The sequence below is a fragment of the Prorops nasuta genome, unplaced genomic scaffold, assembly GCF_024137725.1.
Source record: "Prorops nasuta isolate Cenicafe-Biocafe unplaced genomic scaffold, Cenicafe_Pnas_1.2 PNAS00007, whole genome shotgun sequence".
In the NCBI taxonomy this organism is placed as follows: Eukaryota; Metazoa; Arthropoda; class Insecta; order Hymenoptera; family Bethylidae; genus Prorops; species Prorops nasuta.
The window spans coordinates 4,488,465-4,503,987 of record NW_027116804.1 but is presented as its reverse complement, the minus strand read 5'-3'; the positions used below and the strand labels follow the sequence as shown (position 1 = coordinate 4,503,987).

The 15,523-nt window shown below is 32.3% G+C and overlaps 1 protein-coding gene across 1 annotated transcript; it reads left to right on the top strand.

Moving 5' to 3' along the window:
- Positions 1-13,976: 13,976 nt before the first annotated feature.
- On the top strand, positions 13,977-15,319 carry LOC136774922 (uncharacterized). Its single transcript, XM_066729395.1, has 3 exons — positions 13,977-14,251; positions 14,340-14,506; positions 14,673-15,319. Exons 1-3 carry the CDS (start codon positions 13,977-13,979, stop codon positions 15,317-15,319), a joined length of 1,089 nt encoding a protein of 362 aa, XP_066585492.1.
- Positions 15,320-15,523: the final 204 nt, after the last annotated feature.

Here is a 15,523-nt window from a genome sequence, read left to right as displayed (position 1 = left end):
ATTTAAAGAAGAAATTTTTAATTATATGCATGATTACCCTTGCTCCTCCAAAGAAGCTTATGATGCATGCACTTTAAGGTGGTACTTTCTTGCTTTACTTACTAATCCCCCCAAAAAAACACTTTCGTGTAAAAAACAACGGCAAGTAATTTGGTCCTTTCTCTCCATAAAAATTAATATCCCAATAAAATACCATCAAAAAAAAAAATTTACACTAAATAAATCTCAAACAAAAATACCGGCAACACAAAGAAATAAAATCACTTAAATTCGACAAGTAATTATTTGATCCCAAACAAAAATAGCGGCAACACAAAGGTTTGAAATCACTTATAAATTCGACAAGTAATCAAGCGGTAATATAAAGCACTGAGGTCGCATAATTTAGTCAACTAAAAAAATTTAAATAAATAATTAATTATTATATAATTTTTGTATACATACTACTTGGCAGGAGGGGCCAAATAGTGTTATGTATATTTAAATCTTCGTTGCAGTTGCATATTGAAATATATACTACTCTACACTTTTTGGCCCCTCCTGGCAAGTAGTATGTATACAAAAATGATATAATAATTAATTATTTATTTACATTTTTTTAGTTGCCTAAATTATGCGACCTCAGTGCTTTATATTACCGCTTGATTACTTGTCGAATTTATAAGTGATTTCAATCCTTTGTGTTGCCGCTATTTTTGTTTGGGATCAAATAATTACTTGTCGAATTTAAGTGATTTTATTTCTTTGTGTTGCCGGTATTTTTGTTTGAGATTTATTTTGTGTAAATTTTTTTTTTGATGGTATTTTATTGGGATTTTAATTATTGTGGAGAGAAAGGACTAAATTACTTGCCGTTGTTTTTTACACGAAAGTGTTTTTTTGGGGGGATCTTAGAGCTTTTTGTAATATGTGACAAAGATACATCTTAAGAATTTCTTTATGCAAATAATACAAAATGTAGTGAAACTCTTAAAGAAAGAATGTGTATTCTAATAAATAAATTTTATTGGAAGGGAATATAAATTGAAATATATAAATAATTATATTGTTGACAATAATCAATTTTATTTAACAATATTAAAAAAGGAAAAGTACAACATTTTAAATACTACATTGAAAAATTATAGCTAAAAACAATGAAAAATTACATATCAACTCGTTATAAATAGTTTTGATGAAGAAAGATTCAATAATTCTCTAAACAAAACATATGTATTACGGGATTTTATTTGAAACGGCGCGATACTCAGTGAGAAAATAATTTATTAATGATAGAAACTCATTGTGGAAATCATATCATTTTTAAATAGTTTACTCACTAGATATATTGCAGCCGAAGGCGCTATAATTGCGGCCAATATTTAGTGAAATGGCGTTTTAAACGCAGCCGTGGTGCTAATATTGTTGAACATGTTAAGATGTTTTTACCCATGATAACAACTTTCAACATTTATAAAAGCAGCCGTTAGAGATACGAATAACGTAATATTGAATTAATTAAATTTCCTCAAAGAATATGACAAACGTACCTTTTGAATTTCTGGGCCATGTTTTCTTTTGAACGATATGATCATTCGCATATATCCATGATTTATCCTTATACGTATCAAAAACGTATAATGACCAGTTGCAGCATCCTTGCCGTCATGGAAAATCGCACAATTCGCTTTAAAAACTTTATCACCCATTTCTAATTTCTCAATAGGTATACCTTTAATGTTTCAGTTTTTAAGAACAATCCAATCTTTAACGTTTTCTATATTTTCAGTTTTGGTATTATACAGGGCGTTTTTCTAACGGCGGCATATAGGAGATTCGTGTTAGTTGACTATAGCGCTCAGGATGATGGTATCTGAGAGCGCTGATTGGTCAATATCATGTAGTGCCAACATGAAATGGTCCGTTACCAATAGATGAATACGAAAAATAAGACCTATCCGCCATTTTGGAGTGGAGAAGTGTTTACATGCTAGTTGTAGCAGAAAGAGGTGTGAAATGGAAAAATGTCAAATAGTGAGGTTACTAAAGTAAAAATAGAAAATAATGAATGGAAAGTAAGATTATTCGAACTTTCCATTCATTATTTTCCAATTTTACTTTAGTAACCTCACTATTTGACATTTTTCCATTTCACACCTCTTTCTGCTACAACTAGCATGTAAACACTTCTCCACTCCAAAATGGCGGATAGGTCTTATTTTTCGTATTCATATATTGGTAACGGACCATTTCATGTTGGCACTACATGATATTGACCAATCAGCGCTCTCAAATACCATCATCCTGAGCGCTATAGTCAACTAACACGAATCTCCTATATGCCGCCGTTAGAAAAACGCCCTGTATAATGATAATTTAACAATCAGAACTTTGTTAGTAACTGTACTAGCAATTTTTTGCTGAAGTTCTAAAGAACTCATGCAATTACTGCACAAAGAATTCTATAGTTTTTTCCACTTAGAGAAGTTGCTCTGAATTATTTCTTTCGCGTGCTCCAAGAATTACTTTTGCATAATTTTTTGGGAATTAACAAACTCTTCATACCATCAAATAGCGTAAGTAATAAAATATTATTACAAGATTGGGTAATATCTGTATGACAACATGAGGTACTACATTTGTCCGTTTTTGTTAGATAATGTTGCACAACGCGATTCAAGCAACTTAATTTATCACACAGAGCAGTGATTAAATCACCAGCATCATACTGCCGCTTTCCAACAAATTGGATTTCAGCATATTGTCTAATATCAATATTTTTTACAGATTTATCAATAGTTTCTGTAAGTAAAAATAAAAGATTTTAGAGCATTGTCTGCTCCTATACGAAATAGTACACTTCTAATTGAATAACAATTTACAATGCATTGTATAACTGCATTTGCGTATGAAGAAATGTAATCACGTTTCATTATTCCTCTTATGTATTAATCAATATCATTTACATATACAGCAATTAATGACAAATTTAGATGAAAGTTCTACTTATTACTACAACCTTCTATCCTCATTAAAATTAGTCACCAAAAATTTTCGTAAGTTATAATGTTTCATCTGCATATCTTTACGCAAACAAGTGACTGCTTAGCCAATTTCCCCCTACTATAGATGCTCCTTTTTCTTTCTGAAATAACCTGTAAATAAAACAAAATTTTTAATATAAACAATGCTAATTAAGAGAAAATTTGTTTGGATTAATTTTGGATACATATTAATATAAACAATATAATTTTCTTTCAATTGTTGCTTTGCTACCTAAAGCTCAAGTCATACATAATAGTTCCCAGACTTACTATTTAAATATACATTGTGACGTGGCCAATCCGACGCGGTTGGATGGCGTCACAAACTTAATTGCTAGAATCCACCTCTCGCTATCGGCTGCTCTCTCGAGTTTGACTATTGTAAAAATTAGAGTAGAGGTCGACCAATGAACACTTGCATGCGCATGTTAGACTAAGCATTTCAGCCCAAGGTCGGGAGGAGACTCCAGGGTCGCCGCGGAATCCCGCCACCACTAAAGGTCAGAAGTTTCATTTAGCCATTATATAACTTGTGTTTATCGCGTCACCAGGTGGTGATATCTAGTCATTTATCTCGAGTTGCACTTTTTGGCTTTCTTCTCACACATTATGCCTTTTATAACCTGTAATCGCTTGTACGGCGTGTCGACCGGAGGGTGGGGCCTTGCCTCTCCGCTCTCCTATTCTTCTGCCACCTCAAGGAAGGACACCGGCATCACCAGGATCGTCACCCATAGACCCTTCAGCTTCGCCCTCTCGCTTTCCGGACTCCCGATAGTCGTCGCATCCCCCCTCAACCAGATTGGGGCTAGAAGAGAAGCTCTATAGGTCGCTGTGCTATGCCAACTAGGCCTGAGTTAACGTAAAGTACGCCGAATATAACGAAGGATCATATCCGGATGGAGTAATTATCGCCTAGCCGCCCTCGCGGAGAACATCTATCGACAATTGATTACGAAGCAGCCTCAGCCTAGGACTACCGCTCCCGCTACCGCCAACCACAATATTTGGAGTCGTTCAGGACGGAACTTCCGCCTGACGACGAGAAAAGAGGAGAGAGGAGTTAAGAGAGGAGGATCGCATGATGCCGCGGATCCTCGTGAAGATTCGGTAATCCGATCGATATCCGAGCCTATTAATCACTAGGTGGGGATGATCGTGAGATACTGAGAGCACTGTACCGCTATCGCAGTCGAAATTTGGCCCTTGTTGGAATCCGAAGTGAATCTGGAGCTCTCCGAACCTGACCTACGACTGTCTCCAGGAGCCTGGTTGAATCCACCGGACCGACTTTGTCCTGAGGAGAGTTGCCGTAATCGAGGGGAAGAGTTTGAGGTGTCGAAGCCGGAAGAATTGAGCGGATCGGTGAGTGCCTCCCTCGGGTCGACCATGCCAGTAATTGCCTAATTTGCGTTATATCGAGTCAATTCACGTAGTTGCCAGAAAACCTTTACTTTTAGCTTTGCGTAGGATCATGGCCCGGAATTCAATACCGATGCATTGAAGAATTATTAAAGTAGAGTCCCGAGAAGTCAGCTGGAGAAAAACGAATTATCTTCCTTATTATTTTAGCTATTTATCGTTGGCGATGTCGCGCGTCGAGGCCTGCCTGTTGTAGGCTCGACATAATTTTCGATATCTTTATAGAGTCTTACCGGGACAAAATTGCCCGAGTTTGGTATCGTTTAACGGATTGATAGTCCGAGATTGAGGGTCGCCGGGCATCAATTCCGTCTCCAGTTCACTTTCAGCTTGAAGAATCTGTTCTCCGCTTTTGAGGCGTGTGAGATAGTTAGAGTTCTCGTTGATTAAATATTCGCGTCTGTTAATTATCGGTATGGGTGATTGGCCGTGATCATAGGCACTATTCACCACCTTTTTCTCTAAAGTGAGTTGTATCCTCTTCATGTACCTCTACCTGATACTTATAATCCTCCGAGAAATTATCATAAAGTGTAATAGCATGTGGCGGGCCAATTGATTGGCGAATTTCGACTTTTGCTCTTATAATTTGATTCTGAGGTGTTATTGATCGTTGTAAATAGCTTATTTTGTGAATAAACCTCAGAATTTTCATAGGTAAATCATGCCTTCTCCTTTATTCGTATTTTGCCTCTTTAGTTAAGGATTATCGTAGCCGCTTTATCGAAAGCCTCTCCTTACCTTGCCCCTCTCCATTATCCAGCTAGGGACAGAGTTAGCCCAGCATTGTGGGGAATTTTAGTTGCCGATTAATAGATTTTTCGTATCGAATTCAGTTATAGAGAAAACTGGTCTACGTGGACCTGGCGCCCAACATACCGTTCATAGAGTTTCTTTAGAGCCTTTGAAGAAAGACGTAGGAATCATCGCGTATTAGTTTTTTTTTGGCTGTAACGTATCGTTTCCCCAAAATACCGTTTGATAGAGACATGCGTTATTTTGCTCTACGCGGCAAGTTTTATCCACCAGGGATTTTTGCCACGTAACAACATATACAACAATTAATGACAATTTTAAATGATGAAAGATCTACTTATTACTTAAACCTTGTATCTTCAATAATTAGAGATTAAGAGTTTACGTATGTTAAAATGTTTTATATGCTTACCTTTACGCAAATATGTGACAGCTTAGTCACCCAGATAGCCTTATCCGATTGTGCAAAAGTAAACGAAATTCTGCTACAAAATCCAGTCAACAAAATGACACCATATTGGAAACAGAACCTGACTTGTCAGTTTCTGCTAACAGATTAACAACAATATGATATCGCTTTATGCGACAGAACCTACAGTACATTTGTAGCAGAAACGCAAGTGAACCTGCAGCAGATTTACAGCAGGAACACAGTAGACTTTGCGGCAGAGCCTGCAGCAGATTTGCAGCAGAAACACAGCAGACTCTGCGTACTTGATTTAAATGTCTTACGCCGTATGACGCATGCGCAGAACGATAAACATGATGCCGTCTTTTAGAACAACGTTAAAGCCACTAGGTGGTACACCGTTTAAAATTGTATTAATTATAATATCTGAAAATTTTTAAACATATAATGATAAATATCCAGAAGAAATAACGTTTAATTGCCGTTGAGGGAACAACGTATTTACCCATAACCAATTCGAAACGGTTGAATACAAGGCATCTTTCTAACATTTTTTAAACGTACGTTGTATTCTCCAAGAGAAATAACGTTTAACTTCCGTTGTTGAAGCAATGTTTTTCTCCACAACTAATATGAAACGGTAGGATTGATGGGATCTTTCTAATGTATTTTAAATATTGATTTTTTCTATAGATGCAACGATTAAATGATGTTAGCACAACGTTTTCTTCGTGAACTGAAATTATGTCAAGGAAACAGTTCAAATATTGTTTTTAGTAATATTTATTCAAATGATTAAAAAATATTTAACAACAAAGATTTTTAGGATTTAATTCGAAATAAAAAATAATGTAAGGTGATTTTCAATAACAGTTGCATATTCATCAAAATTGTAACGATCTATTATATGCTAACGTAGCTTAGTGGTTAAGGTGCGCGCCATGTTAGAAATTCTTTCAGCTATTTTACGATTTGTAGCCAATTCCAGGAGAAAGGAGACTCGAAGGATCGTCCGCTCTGCTTCTAGGATGCAGATTATTATAGTGTGTAAGATTCGATGATTGATAGAAATCAATATAAAGACAATTAATTCATATAGATTACGTGTAGGAGGAAAAACCTGCTGCACGCAGGTTCGCGTCCAGCCATCTCCTAATATTTTTTCTTTTTTTTTTTTAGTAAAAATTGATTGTATAATGGTAACTTATAATATTTTGTGATTTTAATGCAAATTGAAGTGTTAAATTATTCACGCGATTCAATTTATTCATCCTAAAATTTTTTCAAGCGGACAGAAACGTTAAATTAACCGTTGTGTAAACGTTAAATCAACCGTTGATAGAAACGTGGATTTTGGCGACATAGGGCACGTTGTTTCAGCTATAGATAACGCGTTAAGAAATTACGTTGATTCAACATTTTTGGTTTTATTGGGTAACATTTTAAAGAGCGTACATAGAGTAACAAACCCTGCTTTGTTTTTGTTTTTAATCTGCCTTCAGAGACTGTACTGCAGACTCTGTCGCAAATCTGCTATAAATCTGCGCTCGGGTTATGTGTACAGATTGCGTTTTGTTTTTGGCGTCATTCTGCTAGAAGGCTAGTATGTGCCGGTTCTGACGGCAAATACCAAGTCAAATGTTTCTATAGTTGATAGCAATCTGACAACAAAATTTGAGCATTTCTGTTAGCAATCTGCTGCCAATCTGCACACAAAATGTTATCTGGGCAATTTTCCACCATTGTAGATGCTCCTTCTTCTTTCTGACATATCCTGTAAATAAGACAAATTTATTATATAAATAATGCTACTTAAGAGAAAATTGGTTTGAATTAAAATTGGATATGTACGTATTATACAATATAATTTTCCTTTTAATTGTTGCTTTGCTACATAAAGCTCATCTCAAACAATATAATTGAATAATTTTATAATATCCACAAATGGCTCATACTCAACATACAGCTGCTGGATACAAATTATTTCTACTCTTTTTTTCCATTCGGATGCTTGTTGTTGCATTTTTGAAGAATATATTGCCTTGTAATCATTTTATAAGAATATAATAACAATACAAGAGGCTATGAACCGAAAATGTGATAATATTTAAATTTCCACTACCTGCAGGTCACAAATTAAATTGAAATAAGTATCTCAATATTATTGTATTAGAGTTTATTGATAAGCATCATGAATCACCATATAACAAACAGAATTCTCCAACATAATCTGAAATTAATACAAAAAAATATATTTGTAAAAACATGAATATGTATTTATATATTTTAATATTTTTGACTTACAATTTTATAGATCTTACGTAGTGTAAAATACCAGGCCTCTTTTTAGTCGAAATCCAAATTTATCATCCTCCGTAGCATTGTCTAATTGAATGATTTTCTAATATCCATAAATGGCTCATACTCTACATAATCAGCTCCTGGATACAATTTGATAACTTCTACTTTATTTTCCCATTCCGATACTTGTTGTTGTATTTTTGAAGAATATATTAGCTGCCAATCATTTTATAAGAATATAATAACAATAACTTAAAATATATGTTGGTATATGACTGCATATATGTATATAAAAGTACTTATATAGATTCAATTTTTAAACATACGTACAAACTAAGTTATGGCAAATTTAAATGATGAAAGAAGATTTATTTTGTTAATACAACCTTCTAACCTCATTGAAATTAGTCACAAACAGTTACTGTATGTCAAATTATTCTTTGTGTCTACTTTATATATATATATATATATATATATATATCATTCTCATCGATCTTCGATTATTCTAGTTATTTCCTGCATATTTCCAAAACAATCTGCTATTTAGGAAACAATAATAATATTCACTAACATATATAACAGAAAGACTAAGACTGAATTAAATCTAAATATTAATTGTTAAATGTTATTTACCTTCTAATTTGTCCATCGTAATCCATTATATCTGATCTAAATAATCTGAGTAAGCTTGAAGTATATGCTGGTATATAACTTCGTATATAAATATATAAAAATATCTAGATGCAATTTTTAAACATACGTACAAACCAAGTTATGGCAAATTTAAATGATGAAAGAAGATATATTTATTAATACAACCTTCTAACCTCATTAAAATTAGTCACAAAAGATCAATGTATGTTTAATTCTTGTTTCTGCATACCTTTATATATGTAAGCTGTTCGATCTGCCATTCGTTCATCTGCTTTCTGCATTTTGCTAACACAATCTGTAATTTTGAAAACACATACTATAATAACAATATTGATAAACACATTTAATATTAAAACTGAGTAAATAAAAATCAGATATTGAAAAATGTTATTTAACTTTTAATTTGTTCTTTAAGATGCATTGAAACTAACCTAAATAATCTGCGTATTAAGGGTTATAGACTATACCACAACTATTTTCCTTGTTTTGGCATCATTTTGTTACCAATTACTTTATTAATTGGAATGTGATGAGCGTTTATAAACACATGGTTTTCTATTTGTCACACTATTTCCTGTAACCTATAAAACAAAGAAATCACAAAGTACCATTGCTCAAATATTTAAATATTTGTTCTAACAAACAATACTTATCTAATTGATTTCTGGATCACTGCCATATAATTGATGCATCCAAATTTTAACTATGAATTCACGTGGAAAACTCACGTGCGAATCATACTAACAAAACGAACACTTCGATGGATACTATATACATATACGCCGCGCCTGCGTTGCGACCATATTGGAATCAGTTTCACACCTATAGCACCAACACATTCGAAAGAGCAAAAGTAAAGGACAGAAGATAACGCTTAAACCTGTAAGAGTGAGAGGTCCGATGGAGACAGCAAAATCTTGGTCGGGAAGAGAAGAAACGCTAAATCAAATGATTTGAGCTATTAGTGGAACGTAATCTTGAGATCTCAGCATTGCGTGAACCGATTTAAACGTTTGCGGTCTCATTCGAAAGCTTATATAAACATTCCCAGATAGCCTTATCCGATTGTGCAAAACTAAACGAAATTCTGCTACAAAATCTAGTCAGCAAAATGACACCATATTTGAAACAGAACCTGACTTGTCAGTTTCTGCTAACAGATTAACAACAATATGATATCGCTTTATGCGGCAGAACCTGCAGTACATTTGTAGCAGAAACGCAAGTGAACCTGCAGCAGATTTACAACAGGAACGCAGTAGACTCTGCGGCAGAGCCTGCAGCAGAGCCTGCAGCAGATTTGCAGCAGAAACACAGCAGACTCTGCGTACTTGATTTAAATGCTTACGCCGTGTGACGCATGCGCAGAACGATAAACATGACGCCGTCTTTTAGAACAACGTTAAAGCCACTAGGTGGTACATCGTTTAAAATTGTATTAATTATAATATCTGAAAATTTTTAAACATATAATGATAAATATCCAGAAGAAATAACGTTTAATTGACGTTGAGGGAACAACGTATTTACCCATAACCAATTCGAAACGGTTGAAAACAAGGCATCTTTCTAACATTTTTTAAACGTACGTTGTATTCTCCAAGAGAAATAACGTTTAACTTCCGTTGATGAAGCAACGTTTTTCTCCACAACTAATATGAAACGGTAGAATTGATGGAATCTTTCTAATGTATTTTAAATATTGATTTTTTCTATAGATGCAACGATTAAATGATGTTAGCACAACGTTTTCTTCGTGAACTGAAATTATGTCAAGGAAACAGTTCAAATATTGTTTTTAGTAATATTTATTCAAATGATTAAAAAATTGTAATTTATAAAAATATTTAACAACAAAGATTTTTAGGATTTAATTCGAAATAAAAAATAATGTAAGGTGATTTTCAATAACAGTTGCATATTCATCAAAATTGTAACGATATATCATATGCTAACGTAGCTTAGTGGTTAAGGTGCGCGCCATGTTAGAAATTCTTTCAGCTATTTTACGATTTGTAGCCAATTCCAGGAGAAAGGAGACTCGAAGGATCGTCCGCTGTGCTTCTAGGATGCAGATTATTATAGTGTGTAAGATTCGATGATTGGTAGAAATCAATATAAAGACAATTAATTCATATAGATTACGTGTAGGAGGAAAAACCTGCTGCACGCAGGTTCGCGTCCAGCCATCTCCTAATATTTTTTCTTTTTTTTTTTTAGTAAAAATTGATTGTATAATGATAACTTATAATATTTTGTGATTTTAATGCAAATTTAAGTGTTAAATTATTCACGCGATTCAATTTATTCATCCTAAAATTTTTTCAAGCGGACAGAAACGTTAAATTAACCGTTGTGTAAACGTTAAATCAACCGTTGATAGAAACGTGGATTTTGGCGACATAGGGCACGTTGTTTCAACTATAGATAACGCGTTAAGAAATTACGTTGATTCAACATTTTTGGTTTTATTGAGTAACATTTTAAAGAGCGTACATAGAGTAACAAATCCTGCTTTGTTTTTGTTTTGAATCTGCTGTCAGAGCCTGTACTGCAGACTCTGTCGCAAATCTGCTATAAATCTGCGCTCAGGTTATGTATACAGATTCCGTTTTGTTTTTGGCGCCATTCTGCTAGAAGACTAGTATGTGCCGGTTCTGACGGCAAATACCAAGTCAAATGTTTCTATACTTGATGGCAATCTGACAACAACATTTGAGCACTTTTGTTAGCAATCTGCTGCCAATCTGCACACAAAATGTTATCTGGGATTATATTACAAAAGTTTCATCAATATTTTCATTAAATGAACCGATCGGAAAATATATCCATCGGAAAAATCGTGAGTCCAAACTTGGCGTAAAAGTAGGTAGTGTCGCGCGGCTCTTTAAATTACTTGCCGCGCAACACTACCGTGTAACTTGATCCCATTAAAAAATTATTACTTATTCTATTTTAAATTTAAACCATATAAGTAATACGATAAGTGAATATTAATAAATATATTGCTATGTATATGTAAAATGCAGAAATAATGATGAACCTTTAAGTTTCACACAAATCCATAAAACATTGAAAAGTTAGAATGCAGAGGATCGGCCGAAACTTCCAAAAACATTAAACAAAGTGGATCCTATTTTAAATAATTCTACTCAATGGCAGAATATCTTAAAATTTAAAATAAAAGACGGGCAACATAAATTACAAGTCATTCAATACGAAAGTGGAACTAATATTTTAATTGTAATATTTGATAAAAAATTATGTAAATTAACAGAAAAAACTAAATTATGCCATATCGATGGTACGTTCGAATCAGTACCTACTTTAATGGATGCCTACCAATTATTAATTATAATGGCGGAATATGAAAACCAGGTTGGTAATTTGTTACAATTATTTAACAAATTCTAAATAACCTGTTTATAAATATTCGCTATATTTGAAATATGAACGCAATTAAATTTAATTTACTATTTAACAAAATAGGCTATTCCAATTATATGGGCCATTATGAGTGGCATATCAGAAAAATTATACGAAAATTTCTTCAAAATAGTGAAGTTGAAGGTAGCGCCTAAATTAAATTCTCAAACATGGATGTCAGATTTTGAATAAGCATTGCAGAACAGTATTAAAAGAAATTTTAAGGCCAACGTAATTCAAGGGTGTTATTTTCATTACACGCAAGTATGTATAAGATTTTTAAAAATGTATAATAAGAAATATAGTTTCAAAAGGATAAATTTTCTCTTAGTATAATACAAATTCATTACGTATAATTACAGTAATTCATATAATAAATATATACATTATTTATTATCATTAATAATTATCTACAGTTTACTGTCCATTATGTTCGTCCCCCTTTCTGTAGATCTAATTTTGTGTGTGTGTTTGTGTGTGCAGATAATACCAACATCTTTGCTTTGCCTTAATATTATATAACAGTGAAATTCACAATGAAATAAAATTAACAATTTAATTATAATATTAAAATTGTAATATAAATTGTATGAAGTTTTATATTATTTTGTTTTTCTAGGCTATTCAAAAAAGAGCTAAAAAGTTACAAATTTTTAAATTAATTAAAAGTTTGTCTACAGGAGAACATTTAAAATATCAATTTTTAATAACAAAAATATATAGTTTGCCATTTTTACCACCAGTCTTAATACCAACAGGCTTAGACATTATTACCACCCAAGCAAAAACGATTATTAATAATGAAAATATTAATTTAAAATTTAATCGTTTCTTAAAATACATTAAATCATTTTGGTTCAAAAAAGTAGAAGGTAGTACGTTAACCATATTTAAAAGACCTACGACTACCAACAATCGAATTGAAAGATTCAATAGATACCTTAAGGCTACTATGGGCCCTCATCCTGACTTTTATAAATTTATTAGTAAGTGAATTAAATTAATTATATGATAATTTTATTGCTTCTAATAATTTTATCGATTTTTCACCTAGTATTTTGCACTAATTTCCTTTTGAAATATCATTAATGATAGGTTGAAATATACAGGGTCTTTTCCTAACAGCGGAGCATAGGAGATTCGTCTTAGTTGACTATAGCACTCGGAATGATGGAATCTGAGAGCGCTGATTGGTCAATATTGCGTAGTACCAACAGATAATAAGCCGTTACCAATAGTTGGATACAAAAAATGAGATTCATCCGCCATATTGGTGTAGAGAAATGTTTACATGCTAATCCTAGCAGAAAGAGGTGTAAAATGGAGAAGTGTCAAATGGTAAGGTTACTAAAGTAAAAATTGAAAATAATGAATGGAAAGTACGAATAATCTTCATTTTCATTCAAAGCATTCAATTTTTACTTTAGTAATGACAACATTTGACATTTTTCCTTTTTACACCTCTTTCTGCTACGATCAGCATGTAAACATTTCTCCACACCAAAATGGTGGATGAATCTCATTTTTCGTGTCCAACTATTGGTAACGGCCTATTATATGTTGGTACTACGCAATATTGACCAATCAGCGCTCTCAGATTCCATCATTCCGAGTGCTATAGTCAACTAAAGTTGAGTTCGGTATTGTGCTCTTTTCGCTCTACCGAGCAGTCCCTAGAATATCCTATTCGCTCCTTCTAGTGATATTCTGTCCATGTTGAACTCGGGAGCGTAGCGTTAACATGTGCGTACAAAGGAGCAAGGAATCATTACCACCTCCATTCTATCACATATTTTTAGGGAAGTGGTACCGGGAAAGTTGAGTTGACCTTAATATATAATACATATCATATACATATATTACGAGGCAGTATAGAATATATTACAAAACTTTATCCTCATTTTAATTTAATAAAGAACGAACGTCATTTTTCATTAATTGCTAAAATGGAAAATATGTGTTCTGTTATTTCTTTTTCATTTGAAATGGTTATGGTCGATGATAATTCGTCTTCATCAGATGAAGAAAATCATATTCCAAAAATTACTAATTATGCAGAAGAAATTATACCAAAAATGATTGGTAATCAATTTAAATGTCATTTTCGAATGACCCAGACTTCATTTGAAGCTTTATTAAATATGGCTGAACATTTAAATCATTTAAACAATGCAAATACAAGTTCTTTTCCAATTATTATTAATTTAAGAAAACAGTTTTTAATAATGATTTGGTATTTAGCCAATTTAGAGTCATTAAGGTAAAGCATTTATTATGAATTTTACTTATACATTTTTGTTTATTTAAAGTTTATTTGCCAAATTTTAATTAATATACTTTTTTTATAGATCAGTAGCAGAGAGATTTGGAGTTAGTAAATCTATGTGCTGGAAAGTTTTATATAGAGCATGTAATATACTTGTTGATATAAACAAAACTTATCAAATAATAAAATGGCCTAATAGAGAAAGGCAAATACAAATCACACAGGGATTTTCAAAGGATAGTTTTGTTGGTAATACTATTAAATAATTAATATTTAATTTACTTAATAGACTATACTTCCTATATACTAGTGAGATCAAAACAGAAAATATATGTTATATATGTATTAATGGCAAATCTATATTAATAAAAAAAATATTTTTTTTATTAAAATAATCAATTTCATTAAATTTTAGGAGTTATTGGCTGTATAGATGGTAGCCATATTAAAATTAAAAGACCAAAACATAATAGTAATTCATACGTGAATAGAAAAGGCTACCATTCCCTTTTACTCCAAGGAATTTGCGACCACCAAAAACTATTTATAGATGTCTATGCTGGTGAAGTAGGATCACTGCATGATTACACCTTATACAAACGATCTGATATTTATAAAGATTTGAAGAATGGACAAGCACCTATTTTTAATGAAAATTATTTGTTAGGTGATTTGGCGTATAAATTATCTCCAATGCTTATAGTTGGTTTTAAAGATAATGGTCATCTAACAAATACTCAAAAGTTATTCAATCAAACAATTAGTAAAATAAGAGTTAAAATTGAACATACTTTTGGACTCTTAAAATCTAGATTTCGACGACTCATATATTTAGAGACTAGACGTTTAGACTTATGTGTATTATTAATTTTATCTGCATGCATATTGCATAATATATGTATTTTTAATATAGATAATATTGAAGCATTGCAATTTAATGAAGAAAATGAATTAGAAATTTTGGAAAATGAAGTCGATAATAGTGAAGATGAAGAAGATATCGAGCATGACAGCATGAACAAGGCAAATGCAAAGAGAAATGAAATAATACAAGGCTTGTAAATTTATAATCAATACTTTTATAGCCATATGCTTTATATTAAGTTTTAATTATAATTAAGTTAAATTTAATTTATTTTGAGACACTGGATATATTTTGCACTAATATATAATTAAGGAGTATATATATAACTCTTCAAGGAGAAAATATTTATTTTTTAGTGTAATTTAAACATACATATAATAATAAAAATACTTTAATTTATG

What these genes read in the sequence shown, in the direction of transcription:
- LOC136774922 (XM_066729395.1), top strand. Translation starts at nt 13,977, where the DNA reads ATGGTTATGGTCGATGATAATTCGTCTTCATCAGATGAAGAAAATCAT. An exon ending in GCCAATTTAGAGTCATTAAG is followed by an intron (nt 14,252 to 14,339) that starts GTAAAGCATTTA and finishes CTTTTTTTATAG; the next exon opens with ATCAGTAGCAGAGAGATTTG. An exon ending in TTCAAAGGATAGTTTTGTTG is followed by an intron (nt 14,507 to 14,672) that starts GTAATACTATTA and finishes ATTAAATTTTAG; the next exon opens with GAGTTATTGGCTGTATAGAT.